Genomic DNA, 24,384 nt, shown 5'->3' with positions numbered 1-24,384 from the left:
AGCCGGCTGGGTGTCTTTTGGCCAGTCACTCTCTCAGCCCAACTTGCCTCACAGGGTTGTTGTTGTGGGGAACATAGGAGAAGGAAGGAGTATTAGGTATGTTTTTATTACTGTTAGCCACCCAGAGTCACTGGTCTGAGATGGGCAGCTATATAAATTGAATGAATGAATGAATGAATGAATGAATGAATGAATGAATGAATGAATGAATACTTGCAGCCTTGAGTTATTTATAAAAAAAATAAGAAAGTTGGGATAAAAAAAAATCTAAAAAAAGAAGAAGAGGCCATCCAATCTATAGGATCACAAGTATCTGCATACTGCTTACACCTACTGGGCTGTTCTATGCATAAAGGCAGCTCACTGCAAGGGTATGATATTTATGGGATCTGTTCTTATAAACAGCTTGAAGATTAAACCCAGGCTGCCCAATAAACATTCTGGCTTTGAGAAGAGATGCTGAATCAAGTTCTTCTTAGTCAAAATCTGACACCTCAACTATTCCACATTTGTTTTTAATGAATACATGATGCAAAAACAGTAGCATCTGGAGGGAAAAGAAGCATTTGAAAATATTAAATTATAAATGTACTTGTTGGAGCAAATGCTACTGTAGAAGCATCTCCTTTTGGGTGACTCATTGCATGTGGTGCTTACTGCCCATAGTTTACTGGGGAGAGAGGAAAGAGGTATTTGTTCTTCCCACAGCTCTCCAGACTGGCTCCATAGATAGCAGATTCAACAAGGTCATGAAGTGGCTAAAGCAGAAAGGCCTTGCAGGTCTCTCCAAACCCAGCTCCAGAAAAGCCGCAGCCTTGGCTGTCTATATACTTCAGCAGCCAAGTTTCAGGGTTTCCAATGATGGCTGCCTCTCTCTCCAAATGGCCTCAGAATTGGAAGCATGATATATTTTCAGTGTATTGATTACAGTCATTTATGTGCTTCCTTTCAGAACAATATTCTGAAAACAATTTCTAACCTATACAAACACCTGCAAATAAAAACTCAATTATTAATTAAAAAGCAGGTGAGAGATCAGCTGAGTAAGTTTCTGTAGCATTGTTGTCTAACTTCCTCCCTCCCTCTTCAGGGATCCTTCCCACGGAGCAGTGGTAGTGGCTTGGGGTAGAGAAAGGAGAATGTCCAACTAATTAGGCTTCCGCCATGGTTGTTGCTTGTTTCCCTCCCTCTTTTCAGGTATCATTTCCATTAAGGCAGTTGCATATGTGTGAACGAAGCCCTGCAATGAAACACCAAGCCCTGTGGAGGGAGTGCTCTTGTCATCCACTGAGACAAGAGCACTCAACCTCCAACTGGAGCAGATAACCCATCCCAATTATCAGCCTCCAAGGCTGCTGCAGAGATGTGCGTTCAGCTACAGAAGAAATGCCCTGAAGGAGTGGGGGGAAAAGGTTCCTTTCCACTTCTGCTATAAAACTCCTCTAAATTACAAAAGGACAGCAGAATGTAAAGGATCACACGACAGGAAATAAACTTAAAGAACCATATTTGCCCCGGCTTCCCCAGCAGAAGGAAAGCAATAGTTTCCTTTCAACCTGCTAAGAGCTGGCTTATGGCTCATCACTGCATGCTACTCTTGATTTCTGATAATAGATATCTGTTAGAAGCCACAACAAAGTTGCATGGAGAATTTGCATCATTTGCACAATGAGATCATGATGTCATGACATCCCTTGTCCCCTTGCAGATGCCTGTGCTTTTAACCAACATCCAAGGATAGGTGCGTGAGGGGCAATTGAAGGCATGGCTTTTTCATGATAATGATAGTGATCTGAATCATAATCATAATGTTTCTGCAGAACATGGATCTATCTCCCCATCTCAGGAGACCAAATCTAATAATTACTGCCTTTCTCCTTAACTGCTGGAATGTTAACATGAGGTGCACCCAATTCACTGATAGGATGGATAATGATTCCTATCAAAATATGAAACTTATATATGTAACACTGGTTTAAGAAATATGGCTTTAATGCAGTGCTTAGCCATGTTCCTTCACCAATCTTACATTTTAAGTCTCACCCAAGGCTTGCACATTTCCTTCATTTTCTCATCCCCTTGGTGTTTAAACACACAACGGTTCCATTAAAAGAGATTGAACGTTTCATTGAAGAACTCAGTCTGCAAGTTTTCATTCCTATTTTGCAGAGAATTTTCTCCTGAGGAGTTTCTTTACTTGGCTCTTCAGGTAAATAGCTTTACTAGGGAAAGTGGAGGCATGTAAAGGAAGATATGCTTAAATGATCAGGTGTGTTGACTGGAATAGGGAATCCATAATGCCCCTTCTCTCTCACCTGGTGCACAGACCTTGCCACTAGTTTACCTGTGATTAACCTCAGAAACTTGAACAAGTCTACAGCCAGCACTTGATAATAGAGGAAAAAATGGACCAATGATCTGACAACTGGGCATGGACAATAGCAGTGGCTGCTCTACCTGTCATTCCTCCTTAATCAAGTCTTGAAACAAGGTTTGCAAAGCTGCAGGTAAAGCCAATGGTAGTAATTTATACTTCCAAAGCAAGAGTGAATGGCTGCTTTTAGTTCCTTAACTACGACTCAGCAATTTTGATATCTTCAAAGATGATGACAATGAAAAACAAAAAGAAGTTTTTTCAGCAAATCTGAAAAGAGGACGCTATCCAACTTTAAAATCTTACCTGATTTGCTCTTTCAAGGTCTGTCATGATCATCTCAATTTCATCAGACCTATAAAGAGATAGAAGCAAGGTCTATTAAGCTATGGAGAACAAGTAAAAACAAATAAAAACCAATAAACTAGACTTTTTTTATGTGTACAGTTTTTGTGCATAGCAATATTTTCTTCAAGAATCTTAAACGTGATTATCTGATTTTATACCGAAACATTACAAAATTAAGAACATAAGTTAGAACTTTCATAATTCTAAAAATAACGTCTGGGTCATCAAAACAATTAGCCAGAATAAATGGCATATTATTTAATTGTTAAAGTGAAAAAATAAATGTAATAAAGATTACAACCATTTCTATTTTTTAAAATTCTTGGTAGGCTAGGACAGAATCCTCCCATAGTATCCAAAGATTATTACAAAGACCCCTACATTGTCCAACCTATAGTAAATAGGGTCTATGTAATTGTTTGGTAGGCTACACTTTACAGAAGAAAACTCATTGCAGAGTTGGAGGGGACCACTTAGGCCAGTATTTCTGAAACATATGGATTTCAATGCAACATTGTGCTCCATATAGAAACCTAAACTAAAGCATCACCAACAGGTATTCTGCTTGGACATATCCAAGGAAGGGGAGCTCACTATTTCATTGGTAATTAATTCCACTGTCCAATCGCTTTTACTTTTAGGAAGTTTTACTAACATTCAACCAGAATCTGCTTTCCTGTAAATGAAGACCATTATTTTGTGTCCCATGCTCTGAGGTCACTTTCTTCTCTGTGTTATACCTCCTAAAGTATCAAAGATGTTATAATTCCCATCAACCATTTTTCTTAAGACTAAATATCTGTCTATATTTTGCTGTCAGCTTTGGGCAATCTTCAGTAGTTTACCAGAAGATGAACACAATAAAGACAAAAATAAGGATGGTACAGCATAACCTTCCATATCCATTAGGTTCTAATGCCCTATGGAAGATTTCTTTTTTCAAGATGTTTCTAAAATATGCTAAGGTAGGTGCAATCTGAACTTCTGGATGAAGGCTGTTCCACAAGGTGGGAACCACAACTGAAAATCATTGACAAGAAGTACTTTGGGATCAGTAGAGAGACTGCTTGGAGGCAATAATATCAAATACTCTAGTGACCTCCCAATTCTAGAGGTCAACCAAATGTTCAACAGAACTAGGCAGGTCCCTGTGAAAATCTCCAAGCACCTGCCAGAATCCATTGGGTTCATAAGGCATTTGGGATGAACATCTTAATGAGGCTGCCCATCTTCCAGAGTTCTTGGGTGGCAATTGTCCTCATCCAAACCAGAAAGTTATCTGACTAGTTAAACTCAAGCAATGCCTTCCACATATACATCAATTGCTCTGAGGCAAAAACATCTAAGTTAGGCCAGCAGTTATCTGAGACAAGTCCATGGTCACCATGGAGGCCATGAACTCCTGACCCTTCCCAGAAACTGTTCACAGGGCATGGAGATTGAAATCTCCCTATGGCAATCATTGGGAATTCCAACACTGGTCCAGAGATGTGATCCAAGAGCTCAGTCACATCTCTACCCTCCCTCAGCCAAATTTCAGTAATGCACACTAGATCCACTACATGAGCATGTCTTATTACAAAAAGATCAATTTACCAATAGCAGATTAATGTCAAGATTATCAGTGAACTGGCCAGCAGGATCCTGGGACAAGGCAGGTGGGGCAGAACCAAACTATAGGTCCCCCATAATCATCAGCCCAACATTTCTCACCATATTGCCTCTACCCATCATAGCCACAATCTACTCTCCCTTTCCATTTCCACCTTATACTTCCTGACACATGGAAGGCCAACAGGCCCTCTTAAGTCACTGTTGCCCCAACCCCAACAAAATTTTACACACCTAGTACAGTGCAGCAACAGCCTGGCATAAGTCACTCTAGCTGCACACAGGTTTCCTCACACTCACACCTGTTGCCTTCTCTGAACTTCTTTCAGTTTCTCTAAATCTTTCTTAAAATATAGGGCCCAGAACCGAACTCAGTACTTGAAGTAGGGGTCTGAGCAATGTAGAATAACTATTATTCTATGCTTGGAAATAATACTTCTAATAATGTTTTGGAAATTATACTTCTAATAGTATACATCCTAAAACTGAATTTGCCTTTTTACCAGCTATATCATCCTGCTGACTCATATTCGGCTTATGATCAACTATAATTCCAAGATCTTTTCCACAAGTATTATTACCATACAAGGTATCCCCATTCTTTAACCATGTATATTTGATTTTTTTCCTAACTGAGGGACTCTGCCTCTATTTTTATTAAATTTCATTCCTTTTTCAGCCCGTTTTCTTTATCTATTTGATTTCTGCAAAGCTGACAAATATTGCCTCCCACTCTTTATCCAAGCCATTAATAAAAATATTGAAGAATATCAGGTCGAGAATGGAATCCTACAGCGCTCCAATAGATACCTTCAGGCAGCTTACAGTGTCAATATATCACCCCTTAAACAATAGTTCAAGCAACCCTAATAAAAGATCCAATATTAACCTTCAAAAGTTAAGGAAGCAAATGGTAAATAAAATCAGATTAGGGAAAACAATGTGTTGAACAAGCCTGCTGAAGTAACACTATTATCTTCAAAATCTAGCTTAAAAAAAAAAAGATAATAGAAGCATCAGGTATTCATAGAGGTAGTCCGGATCCATGCATCAGCCTATTTTGGGAGGAGGGGAACACAGGAAACCAGAAGCAAAACTGCTAACAGTAATCTTATTGTTTTATGTAAAACATTCCAGCAAGCCTTTCCTCCAAAATGGTTAACAATAAATTTAAAAATTAAAATAAAAAGAATAAGCAGGTAGAGGGAAAGCTTTGCCACATCTCTTAATCTGCCCTCTGAGCCATGTGGATCGTGGGAGGTCTGGTACAGTTTTAATCTTATCAGTTTCTCTGCAGAGCGGCTGCATCTAGAACAATCCCTAGACAGATTCATCAGATTTGATCAGGACTTGTCTACACTCCCCCTTCTTATCCCAATACAGCTTCTCTTCTGTAAACTTTGAACCTCATGAAGTACTACAAACTTGCCAGTAGCTTCAAAAGAGATCCACATATAACAAGCTGAACATCAGTGAGGTCAGAAATGTTTTAGTCATAAATGTTTTAAAAAGCAAAGTAATGAATTGGTACAATGTTCTGTCCTTAGGCAAGCTTGAACAGAATTGAGGAAAATCTTCAAAAGGCTCAGTTCTTTTCATTGCAAAAGCTGAAATGCTGCATCAGGGGCTGGCACTTGGCACCTGAAATCAGTTATTTCACAAAATCTCTAGCTACATTTATTGTCCATAAAACTTTATTATAGAACCAGTTCTAGTTCACTTTTATGAGGTTCAGCTCACTCCAGTTCTCAATCACTCCAGTTCTCAGTGATTAACAACAGACGACTAGCTGGTTTTCTCAGGCTTCAAATCTTTGATTAATCTCCCTTTTGATAGAGAACAGAAATATCTACATTTAGCACACATAAATCCCACTTATTTCAGCTTAATTCTCAGAGTGCATCATAAGTGCCTTGGAATAGATTAGGGGTCTCCTATATTTAAGGTTTTTAAGTTGCTACATATGGCCAGGTGGGTAAAAGGACATGAACAAAATCAGGACTCTGAACATTCCCAGTTAAAAACTTCAGACTTGAAGGATTTAACATTTGTGAGATTGTTAAAAAAAAAAAAAATTCCCACAGCTACCTCACAATCAAAAGAGTAACTTTTCATTATGTGTTAATTTATATTGCAGTGTAGCCAATTATATTATTCCAAAGGGAGTGGAAGAAGGAGGAATGTTGCACCCAAAAGACAATAAGGCACAGTAGTTATTTTATATATAATTCCCAGTGCATTTTCCCTGATCTTTATCAGGGGTATGCACTCAGCCCTCAGAGACTGCATTTCCTGCAGATGAGTCAGTTTAAAAATGCTGGATTCAGACTTATTTGCTTTTCTATCAGAATGAGATTGAATGGATTTCTTTAAACTGTTGAATAAATTCCCCTGACGAAGATCAGTGAATTAGGCCAGACAATTCTTTATTAATATCTGAGGTTTACTGTCTTTGCAACACTTTTTCTAGTCTGTAATCCACAATTATCCTCTACTGAAATGTATTATGCTATATTTTGTATCTCTGCTTGAAATATGTGGTCATTAACATTTCTCAACTTGGTTAAAAGCAAAAGTTCCTTTCATATTAACTTGAAAATCTTTCTCTTTTCAGTTGAGCTTACTCACGGGTAAATGTGTCTGGAATATTGCAGCCTGAATTTTTAAGGGCTTCTTTTTATAGTTTAAGAATATTACTAAAATTGAACTGCTTAGGAAAGATTACGCATGGAAGACGGGGAAAAAAAAAGGGGGGGGGGGAGAAGAGAAAAATCCCAATGGCAAATATACAATAGGAGCACTAGAAGATCTGAAATGCTGTGGCTGACTACAGCAACAGGATTTTTTTTTGAAGATTCTGCTTATATGGCTTATTATAAAAGTCAACATCTGCATTCACAAAAGTGTGGCAAAAATAATCTCGATTTCTTTCATCTGAATGGCTGATTTGGATATTCTAAAAGTTGCTACTGGCAACTAATATCATATATTTATTATTTATTTACTAAACCAATTTATATAGCCGCCAATCTCACCACAGGCGACTCTGGGCAGTGTACAACAAAGCTAAAAACAGTTAATAAATACACTAAAAATATAAAAATCAAAATAGAACAGAAAATTTATTAAACCAATTTATATAGCTGCCCATCTCACCACAGGAGACTCTGGGCGGTGTACAACAAAGCTAAAAACAGTCAACAAATATATTAAAAATATAAAAATCAGAATAGAATATATATTCAGACTGGGGGTGGGAGTGAAGGAAATATGTGTGTATCTATGCCAGAGGAATGATTCTTACACCTTTGGTTCAACAACATCTGGAAGGCCACTAATTTTCCTCATTCCTTATCTTTACTAACAAAGCTCCTTGAATTATGCCTTCTTTCTGTGAAATATAGGTTGGTCCTTGTTTTTTAGCCTTCTTAAGAACAGTTTCAGCAATATATTCCAATATATTTCACCTTAATCCTCCTAATTCATTCAGGGGAATTTTAAGTAGAATATGTGTGGACAAAAAGTATGCCGGAGTGCAAATGCTGTTTTGAGGATTAAGGCAATATGCCTCAGTATGTCGGTTTGAAAAGTATGTTGGCTCTAAACATGGAAGTGAAATCTAAAAACCATGATGAGTAATCCAACTAACTTCCCCCCCTTAAATAGATATAATACGGAATTCATTGTCACAAAATAAAGGATGTCTGTTAGCTCTGAGAGTCTCAAACATGTTTATTAGTCATGATGGCTACATAAGAAATAACTCTTTGGAAACAATTATCAAGAGTACAGTACGTTAAGCCTTTTATGCTTGCTTTTGGAGTTGCTAAAGATGAAAGATTTCCAATGATAAACTTCTGGTCTCATCAAAGAAGTCTTCTTATATCCTTTATTTTAAAGGCATCTTAGAACAACTGAGTTTTATCAGTTAGTTATATGTGATGTAAAGAAGTGTGTTACTTTTGATCAACCAGAATCAAATGCAGACTAAGAATAAAGTGATCACCTGAAGCAGTGAAAATGTCTCACCTTGCTTTTTAGTAAAGATAGAAAAGGTATAAACTAGGTTACCTATATTAAGTGCAACTGCTTGCAATGGATAAGGGCAGTAATAGTCATGTTTTTCCAGTATGGCACAAGTACCACCGAAGCCCAGTTTTGCCCCAGGCAAGTTTTATTTATTTATTGGATTTCTCTCCCATCTCCCCCACAATAGGGGATATTATTTTATGCAAGCTGGGATTTCTAATTTAGAGACTACCTTGTAAGCCAACATACTGTTGCCCACAGTCCACCAACTTGGAGATGTAAGTGGTATACTTACACACAGGTGTTTCTTTTTAATTTGTTTGGCTTACTATTTCTTACTCCTTTCCTGTGTTCTGCATAGCTTTGCTTACCCCAAGAAAAAAGTGTGATACATATACATGTAAGTATATCGAACAACATCAATTGAAACATCAGTGTGTCTAATTCTTCCTATGACATTTTCTAAGCACACATTTGTTGCCCCTTCCAAAAAGGAGAGATGCTGAGTTCTTTACATGCAGAAGAACTGAAAGCCTTCAGCAAATATATCTGAAATATATTCAGAGACAACAAATCTGTTAGACAGAATAACATTTTGGTGAGAAAGAAAAAAAACATGTAATGTTTTCCTTTCACTGTTTTGTTCTTTTTATTTTTTCTTTGTATGAAGCCACAAGTGCTTGTAAAATTGAACTACTAGAACTTTTATTAGTACGTTTTGCAAATAAAATCTACCTGTTTGATACTGGGAAGCTATACAATTCACTTAAATAAAAGAATTACATTGCATCACAGACTTCTATTGGCAATCATAACAAAAGGGCAAAAGAAGATTTTAAAGAGATGAGCAGCTTTTTGAAATCTGGAGTGCATCATTTCAGTGATATAGAAATAAGCAGCATGAGCCAAAGATCAGAACAGCTGATTCTGTGCTCCCACAGATTTATTTTATTTTACAGTTGCTTGCAGCATTTGTATGGCCATCTAATAACCCTTTTATTGAAGTGAAAGTTTCTTAAATTGCCACCCCACAATGTTGCTAGCAGCAAGCTGCTTCTACAATAGTGAGGAGTTTCAAAAGTTGTTTTTAACATCATGTTAAGAGGTTCAAGAGAAAAAAGGAATATATGTAAAATCAACACCGTTTTAAAATTAAGAGTTAGCATGAAATCAGTGGAGTAGTCAAATGACCATTAATGTCCATTGCAGTATTAGTTCAGTTCACACATTAAGCTAAGTCATAAGGTGATCTGCTTGATTTTAGTTTATGGTGTGTGAATCCAGCTATTGTGGTTTGTAAACCATGATTTATGGCTTAGCATACACCCCAGGCATTCTGGCTTATATAACAAAGCACAATTAAAGCAATAATGGCCTTTTGTGGAGTATAAGGAAATAGGTCTGGAACCAGAATCCAGTTGAATTCTTGCCCGGTTTAGGAGCAACTATATTTGCCTCCTTAAAACTTAAAGGTGGGGATTTATTTGAAAAAGTTTTACCATATACCTCAAGAAATACAGGAGTTAAAAATCCAATATACTTAGTATCAGAGCTAGGAGTCTTCCCCACTTCACAGATTTCATTATAGTGACAAGTGTATGAAGAGAAAGAGGTAAACATCACTTCCTGTAAAAAAGAATCATTTTTGCCTTTTACTGATAAAAAATTGTTGTAAACTATATATACTTTCTTTTTAAACTGTTGAATAATAGCTCTGGAGCCTGCATATGTTTTTTTTAATATCTCAAACAGATGGTACAATATTACATTGCTTAATTTGTTTGATTCTGAAAACTAACAACCTACTAGACTCTGCTCCTTTTTCCAATATTGCTGCCTGATGTGATATAATAACAAGCCTTATGCTTTCAAAATAGAGTTCTTAAGTTCATATTTAGCACAAATCAAAGAACTATATTGGTGAGAAGATGGGTGTGAGCATTAAGAACGAGAAACTTTTAGTTTTCTCCTGTAAAATATTAACTTTAGCTAACTCTTGCTTCTCTTTTATATGAAGTATATGGAATAATTCAAGTTTGAATAAATGCTTTGATGGTGTCTCATTCCAAAGACAGTGAGGTAACTAAATTCCAGTTAATACAAAAACAAACCTACCTCAGTCATTTCCTGTTCCATCTGTTTAAGAAAATATTTTATTGTTCAGCAAACATATATGCAAGAGCTATTTATGAATGTATTTAAATGTTTATCAAATGAAATAGCAAGTTTCACTACATTATAATAGTCTGAAATTATAATTCTGCCTATACCTCATGCTTTAACCTTAAATTTAAAAAATGAGTTATCGGGAAATAATCTAGCACAGAACAAATTCAGTGTACAGAAAAAAGTATTCCCATTGGGAAGGATTAGGAGAACATCAAATATCCACTAAATTAAATTCAGACACGTAATCTTGCAAAGTATTATGAAACCAAGAATAGAATTTGGGTGGTGGAGTGTGATTTAAAAAGCGATTCAGAGTTTGATTTATTTAACCTTCAACTAATATGTGATCCATTGACATATTTTGTTGCTGAAAATACTTAAGTATTTCTGTGACTGGGCCATACAAATGTAGGAGTAGTAGATGCTGATTACTCAGTCTGACAATAAATATTGAAAAGTGACCTTCTCAACTGATGTTTCTTCTTCAACAATCAACTTAGAAAGCTTACTACCTCTTGCGTGCCTAGAATGATCACATATACCTTCTCTATAGAAGCTGTGTGTCTTTGGGGAGAATATGGTTCTCCTTCAAAAAAGCAATTTCAGTTCCTTTTTTTTTAAACGTAACATCTGCTTATACTTATCTAGAGTCACCAATAATTTAACACTCCATGTTACAAAGCTGATCACCATTAGTATTACAGTAAAATATTATCAGTAATGGGCATAATAAAGGCATATGGCATACTTGGACCATACTGAAAGAGCAAGCCTCCCCCCACTGCTCCCCAAATGAAATGGGAAAGAGGGAAAGTGATCATTCTGCATTAAGCAAGGTTCTTCCTTTCCAGAAAATTGATAAAATTCATGGAAGCTCTCCAATGTTTAAATAGGTTATTGGAAATCCCAGGAATAATTCAAATCGTGTGCCATAATTCCCTCAAAAAATAAAATGGTTGTACACAGAATTATGTGTTGCTATATGTTACAGCAATCTACAGTTTGCTTTCAGTCCCTGGACTTTTCAATCTTTGAATAGGACAACACTATTTGAAGTCCCCACCATTTCAAAGACAACACAATGGCATAATGTCCTTTCCATGTATTCCAATTCATCTCTATGATATGTCTCTTTTTTCCTAAACACAAAATCATTGAATAATACTTTATTTATTTATATATCAAATTATTTATTTATTTATATATCAAATTATTTATTTATTTATATATCAAATTTGTCACCGTCCATCTCGCTGAAATGACTCTGTGCGGTTTACAACATGGTTAAAATCAATTAAAATTACAACTTACAATCATCTTAAATAAATAGAAAATAAATAGATCCAAGAATAGATATAAAATTGGCAGTCACTTTGGGAGTGTCATTAAGGCACCAGTCACCCCGGGATTGGATAAGATTGTTGTCATCCCATGCAAGCTGGCAGAGCCAGGTCTTTGATCCTTTCTGGAAAGCTGGGAGGGTAGGGGCCTGCCACATCTCTGGGGGGAGAATATTCCAAAGGGCGGGGGCAACGTAAATTACATATTTACAAAGCAAAGTAGACATAGAGACATCCTAAGAGTGCAGTACAAATTCCAAATGGAAGCTCAGATGTGGACTATAGGATGTTCAACTCTGGACTGGCTATAACCTTTTCAGCACTAAGCCTAATGGGTTTAACTTTTGCAATGGAATGAGGTAATAGGGCTCTGACATGGAAGAATGGAATTCAAGAGAAATCACATTTGAAGAAATCCTTGCAAGCAAAAACTCTCACTATAGGGAGTACAGGGAGTCCCCAGTTTAAGAACGAGTTCCGTTCCCCAGGTCTTTCCTTAAATTGAATTTGTATATAAGCTGGAACAGTATTATTATATAATACTGTATAAGTAGTATGGTATAGTAACGAACTCAAACCATTGTGTATTTAACTTGAATCATTGTGTATTTAAGTCAAATTTTGCTGCAATAGATTCTGTTCTTAACTATGGGTTGTCCTTAAACTGGGCATTCTTAACCCAGGGACAACATGTAAGCTGAGCTCAACACTGTGTTAGGGTTAGGGTTATCCATACAGAAATCCAAATTGGAATGGACTATAATTTAGAATTAGACCTTATGTTTTGAAAGCAAATGCTAGCTAGGTGGCAGTCCCAGGCATGTGCAATGCAGGTCATTTTTTTGAGAGTTATTGCTGTAGGGGTTACAAGATTTGTGTGGCTGGGACTGTACCTGCTTTTTTAAGCAGGCTTCCAATTGCCATAGGGGACATGGCTGGTAATGTAATGACGTTACCAGTGGGAAATTTGGCAGTTTTTAAAAGATAAAGTAAGTGCCTTAAGCTTTACAAAGCCTTAACTCCTCCCTAAACTGGAAAAAATAGCCATTAAAAATCCAGCTGCTCCCCGCCCCCAGCTTCAAATATTTAGCCTTGCCCCAAAGGGTTATTGAAGATTGCAAACAGCCTACAGGTTGGGTACTTATGTTGTAAGGAATCACGGCTTTGGAGAAGATGACTCTACACTGCAGCAATGATTGCGTACAAGCTGGGTACAAACACTTGATTCTTTCTTCACAATAACAGCATTCTATACCAGACAATCACTATGAAAAAGAAGAATCAGTATCTTTGTATGTATAAGATTATCCTATATAGGTAGTTCTCGACCATTTGTTTAACAACTGTTTGAAGTTACAACAGTGCTAAAAAGCGACTTATGACCAGTCCTCACACTTATGACTGTCGCAGTGTCCCTGTGGTCACGTGATCAAAATTCAGGTGCTTGGCAACTGGCATGTATTTACAATGGTTGCAGCATCCCAGGATCACGTGATTGCTATTTGTGACCTTTACCAGGGGGCTTCCAACAAGCAAAGTGATGGGGAAAGCTGGATTCACTTAATGACCATGCAATTTGCTTAATGACCATGGCAAAAAGGTTGTAAAATCAGGCATGACTCACTTAACAACCACATCACTTAGCAATGGAAGCTCTGGTCCCAATTGTGGTTGTAAGTTGAGGACTATCTGTACTCTTAATTCTCATGGAGTGACCTTAAGAGGATGACTGGCAGCCTGATTGTGTGGGAACTGAATCATTACTTACGCCTGCAAATGGACAGAGGCTTTCCAAGAGACACCACTGCTTTTTTTTCTTTTAAAAATTGTGATCCACAGCTACTACCTACAGTACTGGCATTCAGTATTAACAAGTTGGGTAATGATAAAAATAGAACTGATTCTCATCCAATTCTACACCCCACCCCACTTTTGCCACTGGATCCAAATGCAACCATTTTCCACCTTTTTTAATTCAGCATAGAGCAAGGCAGGGAAAATACTGAATTACCTGCAGTTTGGCCTTGGGCAGTCTAACACAGTGTTAATTTTCCAAATGCAGTAAAACAAACAATACAGTAGAGAGCAACACAAATGCAAGAGATGGTCTTGCATGTGTCCTAAAAACAAACACAAATCATAGTGCAATATGTGACCTAAAAAAATCAGAGGCTTTTGTTCAATGATTGTTCAACTTCAAGGGGAAAAAAGCACAACAATCCATTCTAAACACTGCAGCTTGGAGAATTAAGCTGGGTGCTACACAGTTTAATGTCTGCTATTTCAACATGCCAAAAAATAAAGGACTTTTTTATTATTCAGCCAACTACCACATATGCAATTTGTGCAGCGATTTAAAAACAAAATAAGGAGAATCAGAAATTCTGAGAAAGAAAGCAGTCCTCGTAAATATCAGTTTTAAATGAGCTACACTCGAATGAGCTATTTTGTTGCCTCAAAGGACTTCTGAGACACGCAGGCAGGGTTTAAACCAAGGAACAAAAGAGATATTATGCTAAGTAGGATGATAATCCAATTAAAGATATCTTAATCAATGATCTAAAATTCATCTGATTAATTTAGATAACATATACTGGATTTTTAACAGGCATTACTTTAGAATAAGAGAAGGGAGAATGCCAAAGCTCTTCAAATCTCTCTCTCTTTTGCTCTGTACCACACTTTAACATTTAGCATCTTGACTACAGAAGTGAATGGAAGGCCACTGTGGCCTCTGGCCACAAGGAGACCAAGATCCAGTGGTGGTGGTATCCCCGCCATTTAGAAGAATCCCAGAGCAGCCATCCAAGAATCCAAGACTTATTTCTCTTTAATAGAAGATGCTTGAAGTACCTTTTGGATGCTTAGAGTACTCTCTGGATAGAAAGGAAGGAAATAATAATTCCAATAGTCTTGGGATTTCATAACTGAAGAGCAATCCCTTCCAATACTCCAGGGACAAAGGAGTACTAATGCTAATGCATATGTATGTGTCATATTACATTGCTTGAGTGAGAATCATCTGATACAAGATATTATTTTACAAAATAGGAGAAGGAAGGAGTATTAGGGATGTTTGCTGCCTTGAGTTATTTGTAAAAATAATAAAGGTGGGATAAACACACACACACACACACACTATATATATATATATATATATACACACACACACACACACACACACACACACACATATACATACATACACACACACACACACACCAGTAGCTACGCTATTTTATTACTGATAGATAGATAGATAGATAGATAGATAGATAGATAGATAGATAGCGTAGCTACTGGTGCCAGTAAGGGATGATGCTATTACATACAGGCTGCTTCCACACCTGAACGCACAGAAAGCAATCTGGTACCCTCCAAATATTTTGGACTACAGCTTCCATATTCTCTGACCATTGTCCATGCTGGCTGGAGACCACCCCATGGAGTGCTTCCTGATTATCAGCTAGAAAGGTATCAACAAATGCCTGGGATCATATTGTTCTCTTTTCCTTTTGTCAACAGAACCAAGATAGGGTGACTCCTGAATGCAACTTAGAGCAATGTGGGAAAGCCTTACAGAAAAGCAATGGGCCTACTTCTGATGAGCCAAAAACTTAAGATATCAGAAAGTACTGATGGCCTGAATGCTGCTCGCTCACTTACCTCCTCATTACAACTCCCTCTCAATATATTTCAGCAATACCTTTAACCTGGCTCTCCACTGAAGTGAAGCTGGTAAAGAATCCTGATTCAGCAGAAAATATAGTTCATATATTTCAGATGGCAGCTTACATGGTTCTAAGAAATGCTACTGCAGGGTATATGAATGTGCATTCTGTAGCCATATAATGAGAACTGACATGGGATTATTTCAAGCAAATCAGCACGTTCTCTTCATTGGAATATTGAATAAGATAGATCACTATGATTGTTCACACCACAGAGTTGTAATATTGGCACACATATAATAGAGGAGCACAAAATAAAACCATACAGCAGTTTGTTGAGTATCTAATGTCCATGCCAAAATCATGATTAAAGGTAGGATGAGTACTAGAGTTTGAGAAATGTAGGGAGGAGATGTGCAATTCTGTGTGGCCTGCTCCCACTCTCTCCTCTGAAGTGATGACTTCCACTGTGTCCACTCCAACTCCCAACAACAACTAGTCTGCCAGAGGAATGCTTGCAATTTTAATGATCAGCCACAAACCTGCTGAAATAACAGACATAGTTCCTGTAATAAGCAGTGACCTTCTATGAAAAATTAAGAAGCTGCTGATTTAATGCCTGTTAACCCAAAAACTGGTCATTCCTTAGGAGTCCTCCTCTGGCTATCAATAGGCACAGTTCTGCTACATAAAAGGAAGGTTGCCTCCCACCAAAAGAGGAAAACAGTTGATTTGTTTTCTTGCTAATGTTTGCAGAAATGGGAGGCATTTGTAACTTGCATGAACTTTCAGCACATTGGCAGCAAACACTAAAGTTGCCTTTGGCGAAAGGTGGTTGTGAAAAGTTTATAAATACTCTAATTCATGTTCACTTTTTTCCTGCAGCCTGATATTACAATACCACTTCTGAATTGCTTGAACAGCACTGGGGGACAGGATGATGGGGGACAGAGTCATGGTTTGTATTAAATGGTCTTTGTTGTTACCTATCCCTTAGAAAGGTGGAGAAGGAAGAGATGGCAGTAGCAGTGTCAGCGATCATCTACTCTTTTTATTTATTTAATACAATTTAGAGGATGCCTAACTCTAAGATGACTCTGGGCAACTTAGATTGTAAAAGGTAAGAACAAGAGGAAGAGGAGGAGAACAACAACAAAAACAACACAAGCATCTGGAAGGTAAACTCTATATAATGAAAAACATGCTATAGAGGCCAACCAGCACTCTGCCCCAAGGTCTGGGATAATAGCAAAGTTTTCAGTGAGTTTCTGAATGTCATCAGGGTGGGAGCCATATGGATCTCTGGAGGGACACTATTCTAAAAAGCAGTCTGGCAACATCTCAGAAAACAGATATATCCCTAATTAATTCTTTGACTGGCTATTGTTAGGAACAATTTAGTGGAGCCATTTAGCAGCTAAGTCAGAGGAACAACTTTTTTTTTTTTTTAAAGACAGACCAGTTGATCTGAACTGGTGGCATTTGGCTGGCCAGAGTGGAAGTAAAATGGACTTGACAGATCTTTGATCTTCTTAGAGATTTGCAAAAAGACAAAAAGACATAGCAAATGATGCTGGACTGCAAAGACTGTAATAAGTACCACCAAATTATAGCCTTCTCATGTGATCAAAGCAACAAGGGCAAGTCAGGAAGATCCTCCAAGTCCCCTTCTTTTTGTTTCAATTTACCCAAGCTATGAGGAATAAAGATTCGCTTGGGTCAATTTAATGGCAGGACTTTTCAATGCTTCTAGAGCTGGAAAAGGCCTCCCTCATACCCTTTCTCCAAGGCTTCCTGAATATGTGCTTAAAAAATACTGATTTAAGAACGTTCCTTTAGCATTTTATGAACAAAGGCCAAATTGTGATGGTAGAATATGATGGTTCAATGATCTCTGAGCTCTTAATAGAGAGGCTGCTGCACCCCAGAACACAGTGCTATTGTAGCAACACAATACTTAGTCCCAGGTGCATCGGCATATAGGGCAGATTTTACAGTGAGAATGTAGCTCCTCTTGGCTTTCACCATAAACAGCTACTCTGTAAGAGCAATGCTTGCTCTCCACTTACAGAAGAGACAGTGCGATTTTTAAAAATGCCAAGCACAAGATTTTCCTCCATACTAACCTCCTTTTATGGGGCTTCCTCATAAATTGGCTGGCTGAGCCATCTCTCTTGCTGCTTGTGAAGTGTTATGAAAACAGTGGAGATAGGGCCAGACAATCTGGCCCCTTGTATGTGTACACATTCTGCCCCCCTGCCAAAGCCATTTTGCTCAGGCTGCCTTGCTTTGACATTTGCATTAGAATGGTTGGTGGGCTGAATCAAGGGATGTTGCTGACCTGGCATGCAACAGAAGAAAACCAAGCGGACTAAGTGTGTGAGATCTACTGAGAAAGGCAAAACCTACTCCATCTTACTCGGATGTTAAACCTACTGGCTGAGTTTGCACAACAAACTAGACTAGGTTAAAATGAGTCAAGTAGTTTGTGGTTCAATATGTTATGGAAACCCAGCCATTGTCTTGACATTATGTATGACATAGACCACTAGCTTAAACCAAAATATGACTTTGATATAATGTATTATGCAAAAACAGTAACTGTTTTGTTAACTGGGTTTAGGATATTGTGTGAACCCAGCCATGTGTATGTTTAACGCACAACTTGCAGTCCAGACCTCTGGATCATATTAATGGATTTACATACAACCCTCCCTATGTGAGTTTCTATTGTTCTATGGATGCCTTAGAGATAGACTATAAAACAGGCACGATGTAAGAGCAACATCGCCCCTGCTCCTGGGTCATGTGTTTGAAATACACAATAATTCAGTCTGACTAGATTTTTTCTTTGCATTCCTTTACATACTAGCATGGCCAAAAAACTAAATCTGAAATTGGGGTATGTAGATGAGGGGGTAATGTTATAGAAGGAGATGAGTCCAATGAGCAGGAAATGAACTCCATCTTCATTCAGTTGCATTTTCAACTGTTCAGTTTTATTCCTCCCCAATATAAATGAATGGCTGCTATTCACCACTTAAAAGTGCAAATTGCACCAGACGACCTCTTCACTGACAGTGATGTCTCTTCAATCTGCTACACTGTGTTAATCCAACCTTTACATAGCTCTGCTTGGGTGTTCTTCAGATGTGTTGGGCTTCAATTCCCAACATTTTTTCAGCCATTATGGTCAGGCAAGGAAAGTTATGCTCAGCTATCAGTTGACAGAATTACGATGAAGATCAAATCTGTCTTAAATGACTTGCAGGACTCTGTATTCTCTTCTGAAGGATTAAATCTGCCTTTAAAAGTATCATTAAGTCAGTTTTTGATCAGTCTGGTGTTGGTAAAATGTTCTTCTCCTTCATACTCTCCCACATATGATCTGTCGCCAAAACTGCCATTAGAAGCACATAGTTTTTTCCTCTACTTAAGCTCATAGGAGATGTGTGTATATTACATGTAGCTTTATACACAGAAAAGAGTAGAAAAATTTTAGTCAGGAAATGACACAGCAAAAAAGGGCTCCCCCCCCCCCCCATATGATCTGATTCAAATCAGAGCACCTTCCTGCTGCAAAAACAGAATTCCTGAGTTCAGTGATGTCAGGAAGAATTTTATGATTCAACTTGGAAACAACTGCAATTGGGGTCAGGAAACAGGGCAAAGCTCTTGCCAACTCCTTTATGAAGAAAGCCCAACTTCTCAGGCTTTCTCTAAGGGCTGAATGTAACCTATTAACTAAGCTTCTGAAGGAGCTTTCCTGTCCAGACAAATCTTTTGCCTTTTCTTAACAGCCTTTTTTTATTATTATTTTTCTCCTTGCCCTCCTGATCTCATGGGAAAACTTTTTGGCTGGAATGCAGGCCCTCACTGTGATTTAAGAAGTACAAATGCATTTCTGGGGTATCACTTTAAAGTGTGTGTGTGATTTAGAAGGGCTAAAGGCAAACACTTTAAACACTACTCAAATATAAATCCTTCAGCAAGTGCTATTAACACCTCTGCCTGTTTTGTACCCAGCCTGACTCTCTGAAGTTAACATCTCCCTCTATCACATTTTAAGTGCAGAAGACTCCTTTTACCATTATGGATAGAAACTCTACAGATGTATGTTTTTTCTCTTTGTCTCTTGTCTTATGCAGTTGTTAACATATTAACTGTGTGGCAGAAAGTACAACACCCAAGATTATTTCTGGAGATACCTTGCACCATTTCCAGAGATTTAATTATCTATGCGGGTGAGGGCATATGGCAGCATCTGAGCTAAAGTTTTGTCTCCACTAAGGTATTGTGCACACAGATGTGGGTATAGGAGTAGTTGGAATTGTAAGCCAATGTCTGAATTCTCAAACCAAAGGTATTAATCTTGCTAAGAAATTTGCTCATGCTATAAATATATTATTTATTGTCAAAAAAACATAATTGGGTTAAAATTTTATTAAAGGCAACCACATTCATACAAAAAATGCCATGTTTCTTGTATTGTATATACCTGACACTGAGAGACAATGCTAAGAATTATTAATTGCCCATCTCTCTTGTATATTTCCCAGGAGTCAGAGCAGTGTATACTCTGAAGCTAGTGAAGTTATCACAATAAACCTGTGAAGTAGGCTAGGGAGGGAGAAATTTAGTCGGGCAAAAAAGAGAAAAATAGCGGGTTTGTGGTGGGCCACGAGCTTTATGGTGGGAGAAGGATCTGAATCAGGGTCATCTCAAGTATTGCCCAACACTTCTGCAACTTTGTGTCACAGCCCATGTGTATTAAGATCACAATTCCCATGATTCCACTCAGTATGGATCACTCCTACAATTTTTGATTAAAACATCTGGAGGGTACCAACTTGGAAGGGCTGCTTTAAGTGGTTTAGAGGAATGATGAAATCTGAAGTTTGAAACAAATTTTGCATTACTGTAGATTTGTAATGGGGATACCAACAAAAACTGCATGCTGCAGTGACTAATTCCTTCTACCCATACCATGTTGGGAAGTTTTCCATGTGTGGATAAAAGCCATTAGGTGCAACTCTCTATGCTCATCCCACATTACCATTGGAAGACTTGCAACTGATGAAAAATATGTCTCTCTCTGTGGATCTAATTTGGGGTGAGGGTGGGAGACATTAGCGTGCCATGCATCTTTTGGAAATGCTGCTCTAAAGAAACCTTTAATTAACCCCAAAAGATGTTGCATACATACATTCAAGCATTTTTATGTAGCAGAGGTGACAAGGATGAAAATATGTTAAATGCAGCAAAGACACATTAGAAAAGCTAAGGCTAAAACGTCAGACATAACGACACTCAATTTACTAAGTCTTTAAGGTGTCACATGACTATCTTGACCCTGCTGTGACAGACTAACACAGATACAACTCTGAAAATGTCTAAGGTTAGAGATTCTCATCCCTCATTAGATACACAAATAAAAGAACAGCAAAGAAAGGAAGGGCAGGGGAGAACTCTAAAGGGCTGTTATTAGTCCCTATGATGACATTTCTTGAAGCAACGCCTCCAATGAAACACCCAGTACTGGATGTTGTTATAGGAGTAGACTAGTGTCAGCTTAAGGACAATCCAAATTGTCCAAAGAGATGTGTTGAGACTCAATGGAAGAGACACCATTGGTTTGATTCAGTGGAAAGCCCTTGTATACATTCATCCTTGCATAAGCCCTATACTTCTTTAAAAAAAGGTGGGGGAGGAATCAGTTCAAAAGGAAGGAAATGTTCTAAAATACCAAAAGAATGTAGCAGCTGATGAAGGTATCAATGCAATCAAGTGTGCACTGCTAAAATGTAAGCATTCAACACTCAAACAATTGAAAATGTTCTCCTGCCCTTTCTCTATAGGGAAATTTACTGCTCTGTGCTGTGGAGGCAAGGGTTAATGCTGGTTCACATGGACTACCTAGAGCCTGGGCTTTGTTCATCCAAGCATTAATTCTGAAAGCTCCAGAGAGGAGAGCAACCGCTATGCTGCAAGACCGGGGTATTCTGCATTAAAAATGCATGTCGCAGGTTTGCCACGATCCTCAGCTCTGGCCGAAAGGAGCACTGGTGGGGAAGTATATGACGCCCCACCATCTCAATGGCAATTGGAGACATTCCTCAAAAAGCAGCAGCTGAGGAAAGGAACAGGGTAAACCATGAAACAAATAAAAAGAGTTCAATTCCCTCCCTCTTTGTTTCAGGAAGGAAATCTTTTTCTGATCTGAAAGCTCATTCACAGGCACTCACCAGCAGTTGAAACTGCTGGCTACACTGGAGTAGTATGACATTTACTTGGATGGGAGGATGGGGAGGAAGAGAGAATGTGTGTACATGTATGTATGTGCATATACACACATGACAGCACATCAACAGGAACTTATATTATGGAACAAGCTATGTTCTTATGACATTATTCTTCCCATTCTCACTTTCAGTTTCAGATAAGGACCAAAATTTATGCTTAATAATATTGTCATCCTGCGACTGAAGTAGTCAAACTGCACAGTAAGCACCATCTACAGATGCAGGACATATTTAGAAATCCTGCTGCTGATTAAATTTTGCTTGCCACCACAATTACACATCTATTTGTCTGTATATATGTACAAAGAAATACACATATTCTTAAATAAAATGTGTACACAGATGTGCCCACATTTTACAAGAGTGACCAAGCAACAGCAGAAAATATTTGTAGAAGGGGACACAACAGCAGTACTGAGCAAGGGAAGAGTAGAGACATATTCAGTGCTCATACGATACCAGCTTATTAGCGCTCTGTGCAAAACAGGGGAACTTGGGCATGATTTGCACAGAGCTTGTGATTTAGGTGACCAGCTCACCGTAAAATTACAGATCTTCAAGTGAAACACTGTAAAAACAAAACTGAATGCATGTCATAAAAATTGGTATTTTAAGCCTTTAAAGAAAGAAACATTACCATAGGGTTTCAGAAATTGAAGCCAAGGGAACATATGTGCACAGAGGGGTGGAAAAAATGAGAAACATCTGAACAACAGAATTTGACAGTTAAAAGGGGAAATGTGAAATTTGCTCTCAAGCACACAACAAAATGGAATTTCCCTGAACAAGGGACAACTCTGTAGATTCCTTTCTGATTGTATGATCCCTAACATTCCTAAGTTCCTAGCAACATTTCTACTATAGCTAGCAAGCATATATGTAAGTCATCTGAGCCATTAAATCATAAATCTGAACTGCGATGGTATTGAGATTTGAAGCCCGCCCAACACCTCCCTTCCAAAAAAATATCTTTTTCTTGGGCACTATAATTTCTGACTGTCCTTGAATAGAGTTTTGTGAATTTTTTAAAAATATATTTATGGAACTCATTTAGGTGTTACAACATTTCTACAAACTGCTTGTTGACCCAGTTCAGGTAGATATGCTAAATAAAGCGGATTTAATCTCTACATCTCAAACTCCATATATGATAAGCTACAACCCTTCTGTTTTATTGGTGGCTTGGCCATCAATTCTGAGGCTTTGGCTTACAACCTGCTTCCTCCTATCATATGCATGAAGTCCTCCTTCCTCATTTCCTTTCTCTAGGTATTGCTGTAACATGAGTTTGCTATGATGTTTGAACTCTGCAACTAATTGCCAGTGCAACTAATTCATCTCTTAATCAGACCTGAAAACCTAGATGCCCCTTGTTCTGGACTGCAGGAACCTGAAGCCCGCCCAGGATGTCTAAATCATAGTTAACCCCTGAGATTTTAGGCAGGTAGAGAAAACAGTTATCAACCTCAGTATCAGAGTACTGTAAATAAAAGCACTACAAGAAAGAGAATTATTTCATACCAAATCCATTAAAAACATTTATGGGTAGATAAATGTTTCACATATTGAGCTGTGCACTGTAGAATGAGTGCAGACAGGAGTACTGAATGGTTTAAACAAATGTTGATCATCCTTAATCTGCAGGGCTTGTAACTAAATGGCAGCCATTAAAAAAACTTGCACTGAAAACCAGATTTCAGACCTATCTTTGATCAGTTATGGACTTATAAATCAATTTCAGATTGATTGCTCATTAAAAGCAGTACAGGATTAAAAAGGAGCCAGATGGATCTGTCGTACTATACTTGACAATCCACTTTTTCTGTTCAGTGGCCACAGTTGGGCTTTAAGTGACATGCCAAGGGCCATACTTGGAAAACTCGGCAAGGCCAAGTCAAAACTGAAATCTAAATTTAATTTAAAATTCTAAAGGGCAAATCTTCAGGAGGTATGTATTTGGGGGGGCAGGGGCACATGTGACTTTGGGGCTTAAGACTGTAGATTCCAGATGTAAATATGTATGTACATGAAGAGGTTCTCTAAGCATTGCATATAAAGCATTGACAGCTTTTCTGGACATGTCCCATTGCCCAACCCTTCTCCCTTCTAGCATTTTGGAAGTGTTTCCCAAAATTATAACTAATATGCTTCATTGCAATCTGATTCCACTGCTTTGCATCCTTCTGTTGAGGCTGTTTCAAACATTTGCCCTTGTTTAAATCCTGCATATTTTGGAATTCGGGCCTCAGGAAAAGTGCCTTTCCACTTGAAAATTATATCATGGTTCATGGATAATGGCAGATGACCAATTTCCAAAGACCATATCCTGAACCAAATATCTGTGTCCCAAATATGGATATCTGAACCAGCCCTAAAAAGATGATAGAATCTAGTATTCATTAACTCTATGTGGCAGATTCCTGCTGTTATCCTTTTAATTGGAAATGCTAGTGATAAAAACTGTGGCTTACTGCAGGCAAAGCGATTGCTCTAACATCTATCTAAAATAAGGATCAAAAGGACAGTACTCATAGGCACCA

General features: G+C 38.0%; 1 protein-coding gene across 2 annotated transcripts in view; it reads right to left on the bottom strand.

Annotated features, from left to right (window-relative positions):
* CUX1 (cut like homeobox 1) overlaps positions 1-24,384 on the bottom strand; it is a 317,286-nt gene that overhangs the window by 125,036 nt on the left and 167,866 nt on the right. For both annotated transcript variants that reach the window (XM_007421772.4, XM_007421774.4), the window contains exon 9: positions 2,681-2,729. In XM_007421772.4, the coding sequence (XP_007421834.1) occupies positions 2,681-2,729 (49 nt within the window). The remainder of the gene's footprint in view (positions 1-2,680; positions 2,730-24,384) is intronic.

This window comes from Python bivittatus, unplaced genomic scaffold (genome assembly GCF_059951505.1).
Source record: "Python bivittatus isolate LINGU-HERP-01145 unplaced genomic scaffold, Pbiv_v1 ctg000690_np1212, whole genome shotgun sequence".
In the NCBI taxonomy this organism is placed as follows: domain Eukaryota; kingdom Metazoa; phylum Chordata; class Lepidosauria; order Squamata; family Pythonidae; genus Python; species Python bivittatus.
Note: the sequence above shows the minus strand (reverse complement) of the source record. Positions and strands in the feature narration are given on the sequence as shown.